This window comes from Hevea brasiliensis, chromosome 12 (assembly GCF_030052815.1).
Source record: "Hevea brasiliensis isolate MT/VB/25A 57/8 chromosome 12, ASM3005281v1, whole genome shotgun sequence".
Classification (NCBI taxonomy): domain Eukaryota; kingdom Viridiplantae; phylum Streptophyta; class Magnoliopsida; order Malpighiales; family Euphorbiaceae; genus Hevea; species Hevea brasiliensis.
This window is the reverse complement of record NC_079504.1, coordinates 35,654,588-35,676,905: the sequence shown is the minus strand read 5'-3', so window position 1 is coordinate 35,676,905 and position 22,318 is coordinate 35,654,588. Positions and strand designations below refer to the sequence as shown.

The 22,318-nt window shown below is 31.5% G+C and overlaps 2 protein-coding genes across 2 annotated transcripts; both read right to left on the bottom strand.

Moving 5' to 3' along the window:
- Nucleotides 1–6,436: 6,436 nt before the first annotated feature.
- LOC110673400 (pentatricopeptide repeat-containing protein At1g52640, mitochondrial-like) lies at nt 6,437–8,469 on the bottom strand. The gene has a single exon (XM_058131482.1). The coding sequence runs from the start codon at nt 8,430–8,432 to the stop codon at nt 6,633–6,635; it is 1,800 nt and encodes a 599-aa protein (XP_057987465.1). The 5' UTR covers nt 8,433–8,469; the 3' UTR covers nt 6,437–6,632.
- A 1,016-nt stretch (nt 8,470–9,485) lies between these two features.
- On the bottom strand, nt 9,486–22,157 carry LOC131171408 (uncharacterized). The gene is made up of 14 exons (XM_058131481.1): nt 22,143–22,157; nt 20,628–20,812; nt 20,455–20,539; nt 20,291–20,361; nt 18,825–18,939; nt 18,611–18,690; nt 17,819–17,903; nt 17,638–17,718; nt 12,795–12,889; nt 12,588–12,638; nt 10,517–10,597; nt 10,111–10,183; nt 9,955–10,032; nt 9,486–9,866 (listed from the first exon to the last, which is right to left on the bottom strand). The coding sequence occupies exons 2-14, from the start codon at nt 20,765–20,767 to the stop codon at nt 9,828–9,830; spliced, it is 1,074 nt and encodes a 357-aa protein (XP_057987464.1). The 5' UTR covers nt 20,768–20,812; nt 22,143–22,157; the 3' UTR covers nt 9,486–9,827.
- Between the last annotated feature and the right edge of the window lie 161 nt (nt 22,158–22,318).

Sequence of the window (22,318 nt, the reverse complement as noted above, 5' to 3'; positions counted from 1 at the left end):
ATTTTATTATTTTATATACTTACTGAAATTTTCAATACTATCTCAATTACTTTGTTATTACTTTAAATCCTCAATAAAATTTTCAATACCCTCTATTTTAATTTTTTTCTCTTTTATACTTTTTAATTATCAATTATTATATAATTTTTAAAAAAAGGCAAATAATAGAACTAGAAATTTTTATTCCTCTAAATCGTAAAGGGATATTTAGACAAAATTAAATTCATACACTTTTTGCTAATTTCTTTAAAAGAGATTAATTTCATCTCTAGTTTTTTAATCAGGCTCAAATCTTTATTTATTAAATTTTTCTTAAAGATAAATTATTTTCTTTCTTTTTTTTAATTTTATTTTGATTGAAAGATTTTTAAGAAAAATTAAAATATTTTTACAAATATAACTTAAATTTTGAATCAATAAAATTTTTCTCTAATTTTTTTGTCTAAATTACCCTTAAATCATCCCTAAACCACTTATAAACCATCTTCCAAACTGTCTTGAACCATTTTTTTTCGAATCACCTTTCAAATTGTTTTAAACAGAAACTTCAAACCGGAATTGGCGATTCAGGAACCGTCTTTCAAACCGTCCCCTAGCAGTTTGATTCAGGTTCATAATTTCATTGAACCTAAATTGATAGTTAAAAAATCGTAACCGACAATTTCTGAACCGTAGCTATCCCTATATACACATATTTTATATTTATACAATTTTCTCACGTTACTGTTTTCTATATTTTTTGAAATACCATTTTCCCATATTTGTTTATGCGCTACATAGACCTGAACACATAAAAAAATTCAAGAATATAATTTAGAATTCATCAAGAGAGCCCAGAGCACAACAAACGTTGCAAGTCAACACCCTAAAAAATTATCTGTCTCTTTAATTTGTTCGTCCACCTCCACCTTCTCTCTTTTCTCTTCCAAACCCAGAATAGTTCTTGGCAAACCCAAACCCAGTAAGTCAACTCATAATTTATTTACTTTCTCACTCAATTTTCTCTATTGCCACACAAGCACAAACTCTAAACACAGATAACAAACCCATAACACAAAATCCAAGTGCGCCCATAGCAAAACTCCCCTTCTTTCCCATCACGATTCCTCCCTTGACTTCGAAGAGAAACTCAAGTGCGCCCAGAAGCAAGCAACACAAAATGCAAACATAGTTGCACCCGCAACTGCAGTATCCTTATGTAGAAACCCCATGAGCGGCACCTTTACATGTCTCGTGTAGATGTGCGTTTTCGTGGAGGAGTTGGTGGAAAAATATAAAAATTAATATTTTTAATAAAAATTTTGAAAAATTATTATTTTAATTTTTTTATAAATAATTTGACCTTTTAAACAAAAAAATTCTGAATTTATTAAATTAAAAAAAAAGACTTATTTAAACTTCGAAAAAAAAATGAGGGATTAATTTAAACTTATTTTCAAATTTTTAAAGTTTTATCGCCAACGCCGTTGTCCACCGGCCTCCGCCCGCCCCTGTCCACAAGCTAGAAGTATATATTTGTTTTCGTTTTCTTCATACAGGTCCCAGTCGTATTCGTTTTTAATTATTTTCTTTTTAACTGTTGTTTTGACTTTCAACGTCTACTTATTTTAATGCTCAACATTTTTTTTTAACACCAAATTTAATAATTATAATTCAAAAGATGTTTACCATAAACATTCAATAAATAATTTACATTAACTATTAATTTCGTTGTAATTTTCTTTTACTATAATTTCTTTTTTTCTTAACTCTAATTTAAATATTAATTTTTAAAGAAAATTTTTTTGCACTTGATAATAATTTTATTAAAATATATATATATATATAATGTAAAAAGAGCCTTCGGGCTCTCACATTGATTGTGGATGTGTATATGCGTGAGTTTATAATTATTATCGAGGCTACACTCAGTCAACAATTGTCTGAGTGTGAATGTTGATGCACTAAGTCTTGTATCCCGTGTGTGTACATGAAAAGAAAAAGCAAATCCTTAGGGGGTGAAACTGATTTTCAGTATGGGTCAATGGTTTGATAAAGTCTGCTAGTTAACAGGCGTGTCTATTGTGGTTGAGTCTTTAGACTCCCATATCGATTGGAGATGTGTGTATGGAGGTTTATAAGCGTTGTCAAGGATCTACTTAATCAATAATTGTCTGAATGTGAGTATTGATACAATAAATCTTATATTCCATATGTGTGTAAAGAAAAAAAAAAAAAGGTATCCAAAAAGAAAAGTTAACAACGGACCAAATTTCATTTCACTTTTTCAACAATAAGTCTAAAGGGTCACCCACTTTTTTCATCTATTTTTTCTATTTTTTTTATGTTAAAATATTTAATTAACTGAATCTAATGTGCCGTCCAAATCTAATATGGGCCAACCACACATGACTTTTTAAGGTAAAATAGCAAAGCAAAGTCATCATTCCATGTGATACTTTTTGCTTAAGTGGTATGGCATTTCTTATTATTATTATTATTATTATTATTATTATTATTGTTTTTAATTAATTTTAATAAAAATTTAAATTTAAAATTTTATAATCTCAAAAATAACTTTAATAATTCTGAGTTAAAACTCTATGACATTTCTTATCTTGGTGCAGCAACAAACAACAATTCCTAAGCATTTTTTTTTTCTTTTTTTACCCTTCACTTTGCAATTTTATTTCATCATGTTATAATTTTAAAATTTAAATTTTTTATTTTTATTATTTAATAAAAATAAAATTTTAATTAATTTTTAATATTTATTAAAATTTACAATATAATCACTCTTTTTTCATTTTAAAATAATTTAGCCTCTTAAATTTTTTCCATTAATAAATTGATCCAGCCGTTTATATTATCATTAATTTTATTTTCAATTAAATTATTAAAATTTTTATTTTATTAATAAATTAGTTCCTTCATTTAAATGGTTAATATATTTTATATTTAGATAATTTTATATCAGAATCCTCTTAAAGAGACAAGTGTAGAGCATACGTATCTCTGATTATAAAAGTATGATACACGTTCAAAGGTTTTCGGAGAGAAGGAGAAGAAAGTTTAGAAAGCCATAGAAGAGAACTTCAGAGAATATTATTGAAAGGGGAACTAAGTCCTGATACATCTGAAGAGAGCAACTCCTTATATAGGAGAGGAGGCTCTTAACATTACAGGCAACCGGTTAGAAACTGGCTACCGACGGACCGACCTTATGAGGAATTTGGTGCGCTGACTGGACAGGATATCCTTTTCAGCTTAAGTGGTATCAGAGCCTCGTAACGGCCTGGGTTTGCCCTTGAGGTCCCGGGTTCGAATGCCTGCCCTGTGAATGTTAAGCACTGTCCTTCCTACTCCTGAATCTGCTTACTCTCCTTTTGGACCTTTTAACTATTCATATGAGTCATCTCCAACTGCGTATCACCCATCTCCTTTGTTCAGATCTACTCCCACTCTGACACCTACCAGGTAAAATATTTGCTGTTTGTCATGTCTTATTAAATTGTTAAGAATAATTGTTATATGAATTGTACTATAAATGTGTTTCATGTTCACATTTATAATTTATAAAACAATTAAATATATGTGAGTACAATAATATACATTTAAAACTAAAATGATTAAAATATTTTATTATAATTTTCATGATTTATAGTAAAATTTTATAGGTACATATTATATTAACCACATTAATAAATTATACAATATGATTTTTTTTATATATATGTATATATATTATTTTTTAAATATAATAAATATAATTTTTAATTCAGCTATTGACTTTGTCAATGATAGGACTTTTAGGTTGCCACTAACTAGCTGAATTCCTTACCCTCCTTTTAAATTGGGCTGCCAATTTACTAGGACAACTCAATTCATTCATAAAAAAAAAAAGTAAATATAATATGAAAAGGGAGCGATTTTTTTTCTTTTTTTTTATTTATAAAATTCCAATTTGTCAATATATATACGATTTTACACATTGAATTGAATTAATAAGGGTTTAATAATTCAATCATGTACTTGGTCTATGATAGGACTTTTGGGGTTGCTCACTAACTAAGCTGAATTTCTTGTACTATAGTTAACACCTCCCTTTAAATTGGGTTATCAATTTACTAGGACAACTCAATTCATCCACTAAAAAATAAAATAAAAAATTGAACGTAGTATATCTTTAAAGTCCTTTTACTATTGCATGGTTGATGAGAAGAAGATATTTATGAATAAATGTGAAGATTAGGATAATAGTTTTATGCATGCTGTTTTGATAATTAGGAAACACTCAATTTATAGAAGAGACTATTAAATTCTCGGTTAACTTTTAGCCTTTTTTTTTAATTATTAAATTTGGATGGTAATCATAATAATAAAATTAAACTAATACGGATTTAGGTTAATTGTTAATTTCAGTCAAGTAGTTGGATTTGCTGACTAACAAATCATACTCTTTAGATATTAATTTACAACTTTTTTTTTTATATTGAGTTACCAATCTAAATAAATGCAAAATTTAAACACATATCATTTTATTCGAATATTTTTTTTAATAGTTATATTTAATTTTTTTTAACTTATATTAAAAAACTCTTAATTTTTTTTTAATTTCACAAAAATTTAATTTTAAAATTTATTTAACCAAAAACCATGATGCACATTTTTAGATAATTTTTAGAGCTCATCTTTGAATTTTTTTTTCATATTTTACTTTTATTCTTTATCTTTAATTTATTATTAAAAAAATTTTCAAATTTTAATTTTATTTCATAAAAATTCTTTAACCTATTATAATAGGTTTTTAGGTTAAAAAAAATAAAATTACATTTTTATCTCATTTCCTCCCCCACTAAAAAAAATCAATTATTTTAATTATCATTTAAATTTATCATAAAAATATTAATATAATCACAATTATCTGCTTCATAGAAAAGAATATAATTTACCTTTAACTAGAAAATGCTAAAATTATATTTATAAATTTTATACTATAGGTTAAAGAGATTTTTTTAAAATAAAATTAAAATTCATAAAATTTTTAATAATAAGTTAAAATTAAGAGATAAAAATAAAATATGAATTAAAATTCAGAGATAAACTATAAAAATTATCCCACATTTTTACCTTGATGCTTATCCCTTTTAATTTAAGCAGATTTCATTTTTAATTAGCAAATGATTCAAAATCCATATTTTATTTTTCTTGTAACTTCTTTTGCTTTCATTTCTTTCGAATTTAAAAATTGGTCATTTTTCAGTCAAATTTGGAAGCTTTCTTTCTTTCTTTTTTTAATACACTCCAACTTTTTTTTTTTTTTTATCACTTTCTCACAGTTTTTAAAACTCTTTTGCCTAAACTAATAGTCACAAAGTGGTAAAGTTTTTTTTTTATTATTTTAAAAATTAACTTTTAAATTATAAAATTTTTTAAATAAAATTTCTCAAAAATAAAACTCACTTTGAGAGTGATTCACTTCCACAGTTGACTCATCCTAATAAAATCATTTTCAAATTTTTTATTTATTTATCACAAAGGGTAATGCCCACAAGAAAAGCAAGCACCCAATTAAAATATATTTGAAAAGGAAATTCAAATTTTATATTTTCTTTCCTCTTGTTTATATTACTGAAGTGAACCACATCTCACTTTTTTGTCAATTCAAATTGAAAAATTAACCAAAACTGGGTTGAGCATGAACTTTCAGTTGAGAACCAAAGCTGAAAAGGGCTAATAATTCTAACTGGTGCAGAGAGTAGAGGACAATGCGAGGCAGCCAAATTCTGTTGGCTATTTGCAGTTGCTGCTGAACAAGAACTCAGAAACTCAAAGATATGCATAGTTAAGCCTAAAGCCCTAAACTGAACTGACTGCAAAAGGAAATAGTCACTGACAAGTAATCATAACTCTAAATGATACATGAGTACATATATGAACACAGGGAAATCAATTTTCAGCAGGACGCAAACACTATCAATCAGCTATAAATTAGTTGATAACAGGGTAAACTGATTGGTATAAACAATAGATACATGTTTCTATTAACAATTCTTTCAAAGGAGAGCCAAATGAATCACACTAAATGAAATGCATGAAAGGGAGCCAATTAAATAGCAATTATAGTGCACACCTGAACGTCTATAGCTGAAGCAATATCCAGATTTAATTTGTGAAGCCAATCAATAGTATTGCCAAGCAACACATACATTATGCATGAAAAAATTGAAATAAACCCATCAGAATTCAAAAGGTAAAGTATCAACTAATCATTTCCTCTTCTTCCTGTATCTTTGGCAGCTTGAGCTGCAAGGGCGGGACTCGATATAGAAATCAAATGGCTACTTCCACTACTACTGGCAATTTGAAATTGATTTAGTTGAAAGGGATAAAACAAGAGAACCAACAGAGTTTATAGGAAAAAACTCCAGGTAAAAAGTTCTAAACATAATAAAAATAAGAGGCAATCTGCAGCTTTATTCCTCCAAAATTTGAATTCTGAGAAAAAAACAATCCTTACTGCTACAACTGAAAATGCTTCTGATGCTTGTATTACATGGTTATAAACATAACATTCTATGAAAGGAAAAGCAGGTTTAAAAGGAGGAAATATTCAGAAAACCTGCGAAGCAATAGTCCGTGCAGTACCAGCACTAAGCTCTTAATTCAAGCTGCAGAAATTTCTCTTGTAAATCAGCAGCCGATGTTTTCTCGCCTGACCTCTGGAGTTGCTTTAAAACTCTCATATACATATTATAATGAGGTCTAAGACCCTTTTTTATCATTTCGGAAAGAATATATTCAGCAGCACCCACATTTCCTCTTTTCTGATTAAGGCCTGCAAGCAAGCTGTAATTCACACTGCTTGAGCACTTATCATCTGAACTCAAAACATATTTGTAAGCCTCCTCATACTGTTGTGAGTTAAAAAGCCCCTTGATAAAGGCAGCATGTGTTAAAAGCCGAGGTTCAAGACCACTTGCAACCTCTTCATCTAAAAACTCAAAAGCAACATCCAACTTGCCTCCACTACAAGAGTTACATATAAATATCTCAAAAGTTAATGCATCAGGTGAACAATTGCTCTCTTTCATTTTCTGAAATAATTCATAAGCATCAGCATTTTTACCATTCTTTAGCAAATTGCTAATTATGTAGTTGTAAGTTTGGGAACTTGGATTACAGCCTGCCTCCCTTATCTCATCCATCATATCTCGTGCTCCTTTAAAATCACATCTCCGACACATTTCCTTAATCAAAACATTGTAGAAAGACAACCTCCTCTCTGTTTTCTCGATCACAAACTTTGCCATGTCAAAGGATCCCAAATCACTGAACATCTCAATTAACGAGTAAACTCCAGTACCATAACACGTCCCCCCAACTTCACACAATATATCAATAACTCTCTGTGTTGATTTCCTTAGCAAAGTCTCAGTTGCACCCATAGAAGGTAAGAACCCAAATGCCTTATTGGTTAGGGATAAACTCTTCAGGCTGAAATCATTCAAAAGACATTGCATAGCATCATAATCACCTAACCGCCCACAATTATCAATAACCAAACTACAGATGTCAGAATTACATTCCAATTCTGGCTGCCAGCATCTAATCCATTGAAAGAAATGCAGTGCAGACCGTTTTTTACTATTCAAAGCTCGAAGAACCCGAGCCACCGAAGTAATAGATAGTCTTAGATTCAACTTACACAACTTAGATTCCAAACCATCTTCGTTACTCCTTAGTAAACCAATAATCTTAAAAACTTGTTTTGGAGTTGCTATCGGTCTAAGCTCATCAGTATGCAATTTTTTACACTGAGAAGCATCAATAGAAGAAACTGAATAAAATCGAAAGCAATCATGAGCTCGAGACTTGAACAAATAAAGATCAAAACTTTGCTTTGTATAATCCTTATATCTACAATTACATCTGGTGAAACCAAAACAATTTGAAGATTGAAGATACGGGTATGTAATAGAACTAACAGAAGGTGACCCATGTGAGGAAATTGGGGATAAATTTCTACAACCATTATACTTAAACAAGCAGAGAGAATGATGAAATGGGTAAGTTTCAGAACAAAACAAAAAAGACCCAATTGTGGAAATAGAGGAATATGGATGATCCAACGTGAGGTTTCTGAAAGATGAATTGCAGATTGGATTTCCAAAGAGCCTTGGTGAAACTAGGGTTTTAGCAGGGGAAGAGAAAAGGAAATGTGTCAGGGAGTATTGAGAAGAAATAGAGCAAATAGAGAGATGAGGATTTGACAGGTACCTGAGATTGCTCTTAAAAAGTTTTGAACTTTTCATACCCACTAGGAGGATTTCGGAGACGACATCCACCGGAATTTGTCCTACAGTGAGAGCATCAAAGAGGAGAAGTTTCTCATTATTTTCGGTTGTGTGTTTGACAGTTTGAGAGCTTGGGCTGTGGGCTTGGAAAGGCATAATCGCTATTCCTTGGGCTTGATTGCCCTAGAACTGGGCACGGTTTAGGCTTGAAAGGAGACACATCTCTCTTCCATATGATTTAAGTTTCTGTTTAATTGTGAAAAATAATTTTTTTATTTTATTTTTTATAAAAATAAAGAAAAATATAAAAAATATGTTAAAGTATAATGAAAAATTCATACATTTTATTACTAAAAATTAAAGTATTATAAAATATATTTTATAACTTATTTTATTTATTTATTTCATAATAACAAAATTAATTTTTTATCATTATAAATGAATATATTCCTAGATAATTATTTAATTTTAGTTTTAAGTTATAAACTTATAATATGATTTTGATGATAGAAAAGTCATCGTTTTTTATTTGACAAATAGTTGAAAAATAGAAATTTTATTATAAAGCAAAACAATATTAAATCTTAGTTAAATTTTAAAAATTAAAAAAATAATTTTTTTAATTCTCCATTTGAATAACTGACACATATAAACACAAAATCTCTTGTATTTCAGTTTTCTTAGAAAATTTTTCCAAAAAAGTGAAAAGCAGAAAAAAGTTTAATGCTGGTGCACTTGTAATTTTGAAGTAGACACTTTCTGAGCTTCAAAGGATTCCTGACAGGTTATTGCTCCAGTATCATCATCAGAATATAAGGTGTCTTCCTGTTTTTCAAGTGAGGAATAAAAAAAAGTCGACGGAGAGTCCTGCTTGCAGGCAAGCCACAGAGCAAATCCATGAATTTATGGAGAAATGTAAGACATACAAACCTGCAATAGCTAAGATCCTCCACCTTGTGAATTAGTTGAAATTGACCCTTTAAGGCCATTATTAATCCAACTCTCTCTCTCCTTTGTGAATGTGGACTTCCAGTGCTATTTTCTCAATATCAAGATAGGTTTATGTTGTTGGACTTAGGTGTGAAGGTACACAGTAAACTATACATGTTATCAGTTTAATCCTTTGGATTAGGCAAATAATTAGAATCCAAAGGAGGACAAAAAGAATGAAAATACTATTTATGTACATTGAACTTGCTAGGGTATAACTAAGAAGTAAAATGTAATTTCAAATACATTCCCTGATAAATTATAAAACGCATGTGAATGCAACATTGCAAGTATCCTCTGACCAACAAAAAGCTAACCAATATGAAATTTGATCACCACAGATTATTCAAAATACATCAGTTCAATTATGTCACTGTTTGTCATATCACTTCAAAGTTGCATTACTGGATTATTAATTCAGAAATTTGGCAAGATTAAAGAAAATAAACCTCTAAGCACATTTACTAGAGATCCGGCATGTGAAGCTGAATGCATGACATATGTTGTCTCTGCATCATCGTCCAAAATAGGCGAAAATGTCTACTAATTTGTCCAACATCATCAATGTTGTGGCTGTGATGGTCGACGGAGTCCAGGTATCTGAAACATTTTCATTTTTCATATTGGATGGCAGACCTATAAGCCCTTATGTATTTAATTTGTACAAGCAGGTAATATTGATACCAACCTCAACTCCATGAGGCCCTATGCGGTTGCGGGATATAAAATTAACAATGAGCGTTGCAAATTCATCAGGTACATCTTCCTGCAATCATAGGGATTATACTAGTTTGAATAACAAAGGAAAAAATATCTATTATACATGTAAGTAACTGGTGCCGACCTGTATAGCATGTCCGGTATGTCGGACAACCACCATTTGGAACTTCCCTTGCATTTGGCCAATTGTAAGAGCTCTGTTGCAAAACAGAGCAAAGAAAATCTCAGAATAAAAACTTTTACCAGTCTTGCAATTCCACAACCTATCACACAGAATGCTCCCCACTACTAAATAAGTAACTGCTCCTAAAAAAGCACCATTCAGACATTTAGTGCCATGGAATACAAGGATTAAAAGTAGCTAAAAAGATGAGTAAACTTTCACAATCATGCACTTCACTAACATCATGTCAAAAATCTGTTCAGTGCCATACATTCCATACTGCTAGTTGATTTAAATGTAAGTGATTGTATAATGATGTCATAAAAAACCTTCTATATATAATTTGAGGCAAGTTCAAAAGCACAACCTGTCAAGTCTATCTGTTCCTGCTAAAAGTAAGAGTTTCGGAACAGGAGATGACAGAAATTTTTCTGAAAGGCCTTCATACCTGCAAGATGTGCAAAGTAGGTAATACATCAACATACTTAAATAGAAAACGACTATTTGCAACAATCAACGATTGATTAGAATAAAAACTTCTTTCTCAGTAGAATTAAACTCATCCATCCTATGTTTGGCTTAGGCATTATATTATTGTTTAAGGGTGTGCATTTGGTCAACCGAACCGAATTGAAATTTTGCGTAACCAAATTTTTAAATGACTTTAAGAAAACTAATCAAACTGAACAGAAATTGATAGATTACTGAACTTAACCAAAACTAAAAATATTTGGCTGATTATCAATTATGACCAAACTAAAAAGGTGACCTAGTGCGCAATACATCCCACACTTGTGGGCTCTGTGGAAAATTGATATATGCAACCTTACTTCACAAAGAGTATGTTTTTGTGGCTCCAAACCTTGTCCAGTGTTATTAAAGGCGCTAAAAGGTGCATGCCAATTCCAAGAGGTGAGCACCTCTCTCGCCAAGGTGCAAGGCGAGGCGAGGCACACCTCTTTCAAAATAATATTTATTTTTTTTTTACTTTTTAGGAGAGAAAAAATAAACTCTAAAAATTAAAAAATAAAATAAATGTTACTTTGAAAGAGGGGTGCCTCGCCTTTTTCTTTCCTCTTCTCTCTTCTCCTTCTCTACTCTCCTCTCCTTTTCCTTCCTAAACCCTAAGCCCTAATAAAATAGAGTTAATTAATCTTTCTTTAAATTTCATTTCCTTTCTATAAACTTATTATTTTCTGCTTCTTATTTCTCTTAAATTACATATAGTGCAAATAATATATTTTTCTTTTTAATATATTTTTTTACTTATTAAACTAGTTAAAAGTTTGAGATGGAGGCTATGACGTCTCACTTCAAAAAGACCCTTGTCTCGCCTCATCTCTCGCCTAAGGCCATAGGGTGCCCTGTCGCCTTAGTGTCGCCTCTCACCTTAATAACACTCATAGTTATTAAAGGTTTAAGGCGCATTAAGGCGCCAAAAAGTCCTAGAGCCTAGGCGCAAGGCGTAGGCGCGCGCCTGAACTAGGTTAGGCGCAAAAGTAAAAAATTTAAAAAGCTCATAAAAATCAAATAAATGTGATGCTTTTCTTTTTTTTTCTTTTGGCATATACCTTGAATTGGGTTTGCTGGTTTGAGTTTAAATGGTTGTTATTTTTGCCAATGAAAGTGCTGGCTTAAGATAGAAATAAAAAAAGTATGCCTTTCTAGAACCTTGTGCCTAGAACAAAGGCACACAGAGGCGCTAGGGTTCAAGCCTGGTGAGCCTTGAGCCTGAGGCGCGCCTTTAATAACTATGATAACACTAACCCCGTGACCTCTAGATCACAGATAGAGTAACTTTACCATTAAACCAAAATCACCCTCTGGTTATAATTGAACTAATTGAAAAAATTATAATGTATATTTTTTATATTATTAATTAATAAAATATTAATAAAAATATATTTATAATCCATTTTTATTATAAAAAATAATAAATAAGATTATTTTTAGTAATTAAATATTATTAATAAAATTATAATTAACATATTAATTAATTAAAATTCGGTTGTTTCGATTACTAAGTCAAGGTAATAAAACTGAAAATTTTAGAAATTACTAACAAATAACTAAACTGAACATATTCATACCAAAATAACCGAATTCCATCAGTTCAGTTCAGTTTTTTTGTTATAACTTTATAATGCACACCTCTATTATTATCTAATACCAAGAAAAAAATTAAAAAAGAAAAATAAAACAGTAGAAGCAATAGCAGAATCCATAACATATACAAAAGAAATGGTAAGTGCTAGGAAGGAGTATCCAAACAACTCAGTGATAAAGTTGCATCCAAGCATGTAGCATTGTTATTCAAACTCATAACCAAATCACAAAATATAAAGCCTTTGGTTTTGGTTGTAACAATTTCTATGAATCAAATCCTCATTGAAATGCCATTTTATAGAAGTAAATGTTAATTGCACATTAAGTTATACCATCCTCTCCAATATTGTTCTGTTTCCTCCAGACGTGCTCTATAAACATAACTGCAGCACAAAATAATTTCCCTCAGTTAGTCAAACTGTCCTGGTAACTTTTTTTAACATTAAAAGCAGAACCAGTATACAACAACCTGTAAAAAGTTTTTGAGTAAGAATATAGACATTCCGATTACTTCAACATACTATGGCAGGAGTACTTACCATTTCTTTGAATCATCATACTTTAAAGTGGTAGGCACAGATATGCGGGCAGAATCAATGTTTCTTAAAGAACCTCCCTTGACACTCCATTCTACCTGTGCAAAAGCATTTGTTTCCAATTCACTTCCATTTCAAACTTCACCAGCATGCATAAGCTTCAGTGAAAGTATATCCCTAGCTGTCTGACAACCAGTAATTTCTAAATTCCAGGATATTGAAAGTAGGCTAGAAGGTAACCAAACATTGGATACAGATATGTGGGTATGTTATGTGTCAACTAGTAACATAGTGTTCAGAGAACTTTACAGTTTACATAATGTTTCAGAATATTAGACACAAAAATATTAGGAGTCCTACAATAATTGATGCAATAAAAAATATTTAAACTTTTTCATAGCAATTAGCAAAATAATCAGTTCTCCACAGGTAATCATTTGATTCAAAACTTGAATTGTATGATTCTATTTTATTGAAGCACCAAATGACTTGAATTGAGCATGCAAATCAAAATTGCACAAAATCATAGATGAACCTTACAGATTAACTTTTGTGAATTTCATGATTCGAAAATCAAATGGGTAGAAATGTTATTTTAATCTTTTTTTTCTGGTATTTCCACTCTTATTCGCTATCTTGCTCTCTTCCTCCTTAGTTCCCAATTATTTCTTTTTTCTTTCTTATCTCCCTCCCCTATTTTCCTTTCTTTTCTCGTTCATTGTTTTCTTTATTTCGTTTCTTTTTCTTCCCTATACTCTCCCAAGAAAAAGGGGATATGTAAAAATCAAGCTCATAAGTGGTCTTGATTTAGTTTATGTTGGTTTTGTTTGTATTTTGAAGATGACAAAGCCCATAAAGGGAAAAACTTTCCTACTTTATATAATATATAGGGCACAAAAACACTGTAGATGTAAATAAGGGAAACTAAATCTATATTTGATAGGTGAAATTATCAAAGTACAAAAGCCACAATTGGAAAATAAATGTTGTGTATATGTCTATTTGCATGTCTAGATGATGTGTAATGCAGATTGCAAACATTCCTGCTATCACATTTCTATGAGAGCATGTTTCGTTATGTATTGCATTTCTGATTTGCCATGCAGTCATTAAACTCAACTACGCCTTTATCCCAAAAATTTGGGGTTGACTATATGGATTCTCTTTCTCCACTCTAAACGATTTTGGGTTAAATCCTCGGAAATGTATAATGCTTTTAGGTCATGTTGTACTACTCTCCTCCAAGTCAGTTTAGGTCTACCCCTTCTTTTCTTTCTATCCTCTAACATAATATGTTCTACTTGTCTAACTAGAGCCTCCATATGTCTACGCTTCACATGACCAAATCACCTCAATCTCCCTTCTCTCAACTTATCCTCAATTGGCACCAATCCTACCTTTTCTCTAATACTTTCATTACGGACTTTATCTAGTCTAGTATGGCCACTTATCTACCTTAACATTCTCATCTCTGCAACTCTTATCTTAGACACATACAACTCCTTCAGTGCCCAACACTTAACCGGTCGTTTAGTTGTATGGTAAAAATTTTCCTTTCAACTTATTGGGAATCTTGCGATCACATAAAACTCCCGTAGCACGTCTCCACTTCAACCATCCGACTTTAATCCTATGACTAATATCCTCCTCACATCCCCCATCTACTTGAAGGATTGAACCGAGATGTTTAAAGTGATTACTTTGGGACAGTACCACTCCATCCAAACTAACTCCTTCCCTATCACCAGTTCGGCCTTCATTGAACTTGCAATGCATGTATTCTGTCTTCGTTCTACTTAACTTAAAGCCCTTTGACTCTAAAGTACTTCTCAAAAACTCTAGCATTCTATTGACTTCTTCTCGCGTCTCATCTATCAAAACTATATCATCCACAAACATCATGCACCAAGGGATACTCTCTTGTATAGGGGTGAGTATTCGGTTCAAACCGAACCGAACTGAATTAAATTATGAAAATCGAATTACATATTTTAGAAACCGAACCGAACAGAAATGGATGAAAATAGAATCAAACCGAACCGCTATATTTCTGTTCGGTTCGGTTCAAACCGATCGATTTTGATTTTTGATTGATTTTTTAATTTAGACTTGATTTTCAAATTATTTGGTCTAATTTTAACTTTGATTTGAACCTAATAACCATTAATCAATGAAATTAAATAATTTTTATATACATAATTAAATATAATTCATAAATTTCTCATAAAAATAAATCAATTCAAAAATCGATTCTGTTCGATTTTGTTCGATTCAAATATATAAAATTACTATTTGGTTCAGTTCGGTTTAACCGATTTTTCCTCTTTAAAACCGAACCAAACCGAAATAACCGAAATTTTTATACTATAAAACCGAACCGAATCGATTGAATTTTAAAACCGAATCGATTGAACCGAATTTATTCGGTTCGGTTTTTCGATTTGAACCGAAATCTGCTCACCCCTACTCTTGTATATGTTTCGTCAATTCATCTAAAACTAATATATAAAGGTAAGGACTTACAACTGAATCTTAGTGTAATCCAACTGAGATAAGAAAATCTTTTATGTCCCCTCCCACTGTACGCACAATAGTAGTTGCTCCTTCATACATATCTTTCAACACTTGTATGTACCTAATAGATATCTTATTTTGTTCTAACACTCTCCATAAGACAGCTCTTGAAACACTATCATAAGCCTCATTCAAATCGATAAAAACCATGTGTAGATCTTTCTTTACATCTCTATATTTCTCCATCAAGCTTCTTATGAGAAAGATCACTTCCATAGTTGAACAACCCGGCATGAAGCCAAATTGATTGGGAGAGATAGAAGTGTCATGACGTAATCGATGTTCCACAACTCTCTCCCACAACTTCATAATATGGCTCATGAGTTTAATTTTCCTATAGTTTGAGCAACTCTGCATGTCTCCCTTATTTTTAAAAATAGGTATTAAAATATCCCTCCTCCATTCATCAGGCATTTTCTTTGAGTTTAGAATCTTATTAAACAATTTAGTTAACCATGTTACTCCCATATCTCCAAAACACTTCCACACTTCAATTGGTATTCCATCGGATCCATAGGCTTTATCAACTTTCATTCTCTTAAGTGCTTCCTTTATTTCTAAAGATCTAATTCTTCTAGTATAATTCACATTCTTTTCTATTGCTCTGTAGTCTATATTCACGCTATTACCATTTTGACTATTATTAAAGAGATCATCGAAATAATTTCTCCATTTTTCTTTAATATCCTCATTTTTCACCAACACTTTTCCTTCTTTATCCTTAATGCACTTAACTTGATTGAGATCTTGACATTTCTTTTCTCTCATCTTTGCCAATCTATAAATATCTTTTTCCCCTTCTTTAGTTCCAAATTTCTCATATAACTTTTTAAAGACCTGCGCTCTTACTTGACTAACTGCCTTTTTTGCCTCTTTTTTTGCTATCTTGTACTGTTCATCTGCCTTATTATTATCACACTTAGGTAATTTCTTATACCATTCCCTCTTTCTCTTCACTGCTTTTTGTACTTCCTTATTCCACCACCATCTCTCTTTTAAGGAGGTTTCATGTCCTCTCGACTCTCCAAGTACTTTTCTAGCTACTTCTCTAATCTTTGATGTCATCTGTATCTACATACCATTTGCCTCCACATCCAGCTTCCATGCTTTGGACTCGAGAAGCTCATTTTTTAACTTCACTTGCTTTACTTCTTTGAACTCCCACTACTTTGTTCGAGCTACACTATTTCTTCTAACCTTACTTGAATTATTCCTAAACTTGGCATCCAATACCACTAACCGATGTTGAATTGTTAAAGCCTCTCCCGGAATGACCTTGCAATCCTTACATAGAGTTTTACTTGTTTTCCTGGTTAAGAGGAAGTCAATTTGGCTTCTATGTTGCCCACTTTTGAAAATCACTAAATGTGACTCTTTTTATGAAGTAGGTATTTGCTAGTATTAGGTCATATGCCATAGCAAAATCCAGGATGTTTTTTCCCTCCTCATTTCGGCTGCCAAAACCAAAACCTCCATGAACATTCTCATAACCTTACCTATCACTTCCTACATGTCCATTCAAATCTTACTGATGAAAATATTCTCTTCATTTGGTATGCTTTGCATTAGATTATCCATATCTTCCCAAAACCTTTGTTTACTCTCACTATCTAATCCCATTTGTGGGGCATAAGCACTAACTACATTTATTGTTTCTCCTTCTAATACTAGCTTTACTAGTATAATTCTATCTCCTACTCTTTTCACAGCTATTACAGCATCTTTCAACGTCGTGTCTATGATTATGTCCACTCCGTTCTTGTTCCTCTCCTTTCCGGTAAACCACAGTTTATACCTTGAATTACCCACTTCCTTGCTTTTCTCCCCTACCCATTTAGTCTCTTGAATGCAAGCAATATTCACCCTTCTCCTTTTCAAGGTATCCACAAGCTCCATTAATTTTTCTGTAAGTGATCCAACATTCCAAGTGCCAACCATGATTCTCCTCCCATTATGTTCCTTCCTAATTGATCTCTTTTTTCTATAATATCTTCTATTATTCACTATGTCTATCTTGTATTATGTTCCACATTAAACATTAGTTAAAAACATTTCATTGTCCAATGTATATATTTGTTAGTTTATATGCACACGTGGCCACTAGAATTTGTATGAAATCTTAAAATTTTGATTTTCTTCTCAATTCTTGAATCATCAAATTATAATTTTGATTCTCAGTTTGACAACTTAGGAACAACTAGGTACAAATAAATCATGATGTAAAAAGAACTGCTAGAACAAGAATGATTGGGCTCCAAAAAATTATATATACCGCTTTCTCTATGCTTGAGAAATGCTGCATCCTATTTGATAAGATTTTCTGCATGTGAACCAAAGAAGCCATAGCCGTTCCCTAAAATACCATCACATTATGCAATAATGCTTCATTACACTATTTATAAATAATAAATAATCAGAAGCATGCAGACAAGTTTATCATCTAGAAAGCAAACCTCCACAACATCCACAACAACCAACCCAGCCAAGCTACATAATGCTTTCTTAGCGGAAACATGCACAGCTACTGAGCCCCCCATGCTGTATTACAATGATAAAAGGACAATTAGGGAGGGGGTAGAGAAGAAAGATATAGGGAAACTTTGAAAGAGAAATAGCATAAAATAATGAAAATTTTCAGATTAGTTACTAATCAAACAGAAGAAATCAGAAAACTACAACACCAACAATTGTTTCCTCATTTTACACAAGGAAAACGTAAGAGAAATGGCAGGACTAAAATTTTATTAACAGATAAAAGCTTTGCAAGCAGTGCATTATTGACTTCCTTGATCAATTAGTAACATTTATTGGCATTTGAGAAAGGGAATGAAATGAAATATAGTTAAAAATATAGAAAACATATATTTGAAAATTTCAAAGTATGTTATCATTAAGGGAAAAAAGATATATCCCTAATCATCTCTTCCATACCTCATACCTTAAAAAAAAAAAAAAAAGAAAAGGAGAGAGAGAGAGAGAGAGAGAGAGAGAGAGAGAGAGAGAGAGAGAGAAGCACAGAGATGCAAAATGGAAGATAGCTACTGCCGAATTCCTAAGCATCATATCATAACATAACAGCCTTCACAGAGCAAGGAGGGTTGGGGGATGGAATAAAAAGATGGTTGATGGTAGGAGAGATTGAAGCTTTTTGCTCTTGCTTTTCATTTCGCTTTTGGATATCTATCACCTTAAAAATAGGGAACATCGTTAATCCAATGCAAATTAACTTACAGAAAGAGTACAACCTGTGACCAACAAGCACAATTGCAGGAGGAGAATCTCCATACATTTCCTTCAATACAGCCAAAACATCAGTGGACATGGTCTGCACATATGAGAAAACACCTGTTGATAGCATACTATAAAACCAAAAACTGTAATAAAATATTTTTCAAAACCTAATAACCAAAATACATGTCTAATTACAAGAAACATAGAGTAATAATATAATATTAGTACCTCAATGGATAGATCAAGGTCATTTTCAGTGGATGTTTTCCCATGTCCTCTCAAGTCAATGGCAACTACCCGTGCTTTCTCCTTAATTTTGCTTGCTGACAGTGCAAATGAAAGCCTAGCCAAATGTATTGTGTAATTTACATTCATCAGAACGCCAAAGTTTAGAACCTTTTTTTTTCTTCAACATTAAATTCCTTATGTATTAAATTGATTTAGAGAGAGAGAGAGAGACAGAAAGAGAGATACAATGACAATAAAATAAAGGTACTGAAGCACAAACATCTGTCTCTGTTAATACTTGCATTAGATGCTTCTTTTCTTTTTTTTCATTAACTCCATGATGAGATTCTAGGGGGAACTCAAATAACACATAAACTGAACATATTACGATACCAAAAAGGAATTATGTTCCATACAAATGTCACTCATATGTTGATTTAGAAAGTGAAGCAACTACCATCTATTTCAATGAAAAGGTCTTAGGCAGCTACAGACAACCATGCAAGTTGTGCATATGAAGTTGCCACCAAATGCAATAATATTGAAAATTGAGAACTTGGATCATCTTTGGATCACCAAGCATAATGAACCTGGTAATAAAAGCCTCTTTAAACTGAATACGTTATACCATTACATGCATAAATAACATTGTTGATAAATAACGAAATGAGGCAAGCTCTTATAAACTAGATCAGCCATGTGGGAAGAAGTGATGGTACTTTTTGAGTCAACAAACACTTAAGTCAAAGACTAAGAAGGCTGTGGCAGCAGTTTTGATTAAAAAAAAAAAAAAGGCTGCCAAAGATATAGAGAACCATGCAAGCTCTTCTAAACTTGGTCCGCCAACAACCACGTAATGGAAGTGATTTCATTGAATTTCAAGTCCCCAGATGTTAAGTGAAATAGGCATTGAGAATTAATATGGCCAAAAGATATAAAGGAGAATAGAGCTCTAGATAGTGCCAAGTGGTGAGAGATAACAAAGGTGAGAGATGACAAAAGTGGGTGGTGCCAAACCCATTTGCTTATTCTTAAAACTTTTATAAATATCGCGCCGAGCTAATGAACAAGCCTTAGTTGAAATATAATTTTCTATAGCAGATTTTTATTAAGGATTAGAATGCACATAACAACCATTCTACCTCATTTGATCAAAATCTATCTTTTTTCTTAAAAGTTCTTCGTTTTATAGATGAATAGATGATTAAAAGCAGTAAGTTACTCCTCATAAAACCAGTTTTATGAGCTGGTTTCCAGCCACAAGCCTATCAGCTAGACTCAAGAAAATCATAGTTCCGACCCTATTTTCAGCGAACCCAAAAAAAAAAGCAAATTGAATGATTATCTTTCTTTTTTTTTTTTTTTGAAATTAATTGAATGATTATCTTACTTATTCATGTATTCATAAACTGCAGTATCAGATATTACAAAAAGATAATAACCAAAACAAAAATAGTCAATCATACCCAGAATAGCCACCCCCATGAAGACAAAAAACCACAGGTCCTTCGCTTCCTGCCATATACACATGAAATACCTATAATGATAAAGAAAATTATAAGAGAGGAGCAAAGCAATTTTATATGATGAGAAAAAGACTCGTTGTTAAATCATCAATCCAAACACTAACATCATTTGAATTGGGAATGCAAACATCTTCCTCTCGGTCGAAGAACTCCTTCCAGTCTAAGGGAGAGTACTTCTGTAAAGAGCTCCTACAAGAACAAAAATAAGATACCCGATTCAATTAACAAGAAAAAAATGAGAAAAAAAATAAAAAAGAGCATTGATCATTTAACTCACTGAGCAGAAGGAGGGCGATGAGGAACAGAGGCAAAAGCAGAAACAGATGGCTTCCGGCTTTCTTTTCCTTCTTGTTCTTCATGATTATCGTCCTCTTGGCCCTCTTCAGGCAGTGAAGTGAGATTTTTGGAGGATTCCATCTCTCGCTAGACACAGTGCTCCAGATCGTTCACCAAATGTAACAACTAAACGAAAATTTTAAGCGATCATCGTCAAGGGAACAAGGATTTAAAAATTTTAAAAAAAATAAAAAATAAAAAAAGGCCCAACGTTTTTAGTTGTACAGTCGCAAAAGGATGGAGCGGTCTCTATTGGGCTGAGCAGAATTCGGTTCAAATTGAAAAATTAAATTGAATCGAATTAATTTAATTTAATTGGTTTAATTTTAAAATTTAATTAGTTTGATTTGATTTTATATTATAAAAATTTTAGTTATTTTAGTTTAATTTGATTTTAAAGAAAAAAAAATTAGTTAAACCGAACCAAACTAAATAGTAATTTATATAATAAAATCAAATTAAATCAAACTGAATTAATTTTTGAATTAATTTATTTTTATAGAAAATTTATAAATTATATTTAATTATATATAAATTAATTGTTAATTTCATTGATTAATGGTTATTATGTTCAAACCAAAGTTAAAATTAGACCAAATAACTTGAAAATCAAGTTTAAATTAAAAAATCAATAAAAAAAATCAAACCGATTGATTTAAACCGAACAGAACCGAATTAAAATATAACGGTTCGGTTCGATTAGATTTTTCACCCATTTTGATTTGATTTCTAAAATTTATGATTCGATTTTTATAATTTAATTCGATTTAATTCGGTTCGGTTTGAACCGAATGCTCACTTTTAGTTTCTGTGGGCTACAAGCCTAAAACCCAGAAAAGTTGGTCCAAGATTTTTTTCCACAGTTAAAGATTGGAATCAATTATTAAAAAAGTTAGAAAATATCAGTTTAAATTAATTAATTTAATTTTATGAATTCAAAAATCGATTAAAATCAAACTAAAAAAAATAATAACGGTAACCAATGGTTTGATTAAAAATTAAATAATAGACAAATTAACTTGTCTATGCTCACACACACATATGATTAAAAAGAAAACTAACAATAGAAAATCTCAACTTTTAATGATACAATTATAGTGATATTATACTATAAAAGTGAAATTAAATTGTTATCTAAGCAAGATTTTTTTTTTTTTAATTGCACATTGCATTGCATTGAAGTCCATTGGGCAAGTTACACAAATTAACATTTGAGCCAAGAAAATGTAAAAAGCCTCTAACCCAAACGAACAATCCCAGTAACAAGCCCATAGTTCCATCCAATCAAACCCTAACCTAAACTTCCAAGTAGAAATTCAGGATCAAATCCTGAATTATGTTGTCGTCGGGAAGCTTGGCTAGAGAACCTAATGGAAGACAAAAAAAAAAATCCTTCTACTAAAGCCAAGACCCGCCAAAGCAAGAAAAGCCACAACAAGAAAAACATATCGCAAACCTTGCAACTAAGCCCAACGTCTCCTGGAGGTAACACAAGACCATCGACTGGGGGGAAAAGGAGGTATGGGCCATGACATTTCAGTCTCGATCTAGTCATGGAGAGTCAGCAACCATCATTTTTAACACTAGGCCTTTAATCCCTAAGAAGTCAGCAACCATCATTCCATCACAGTC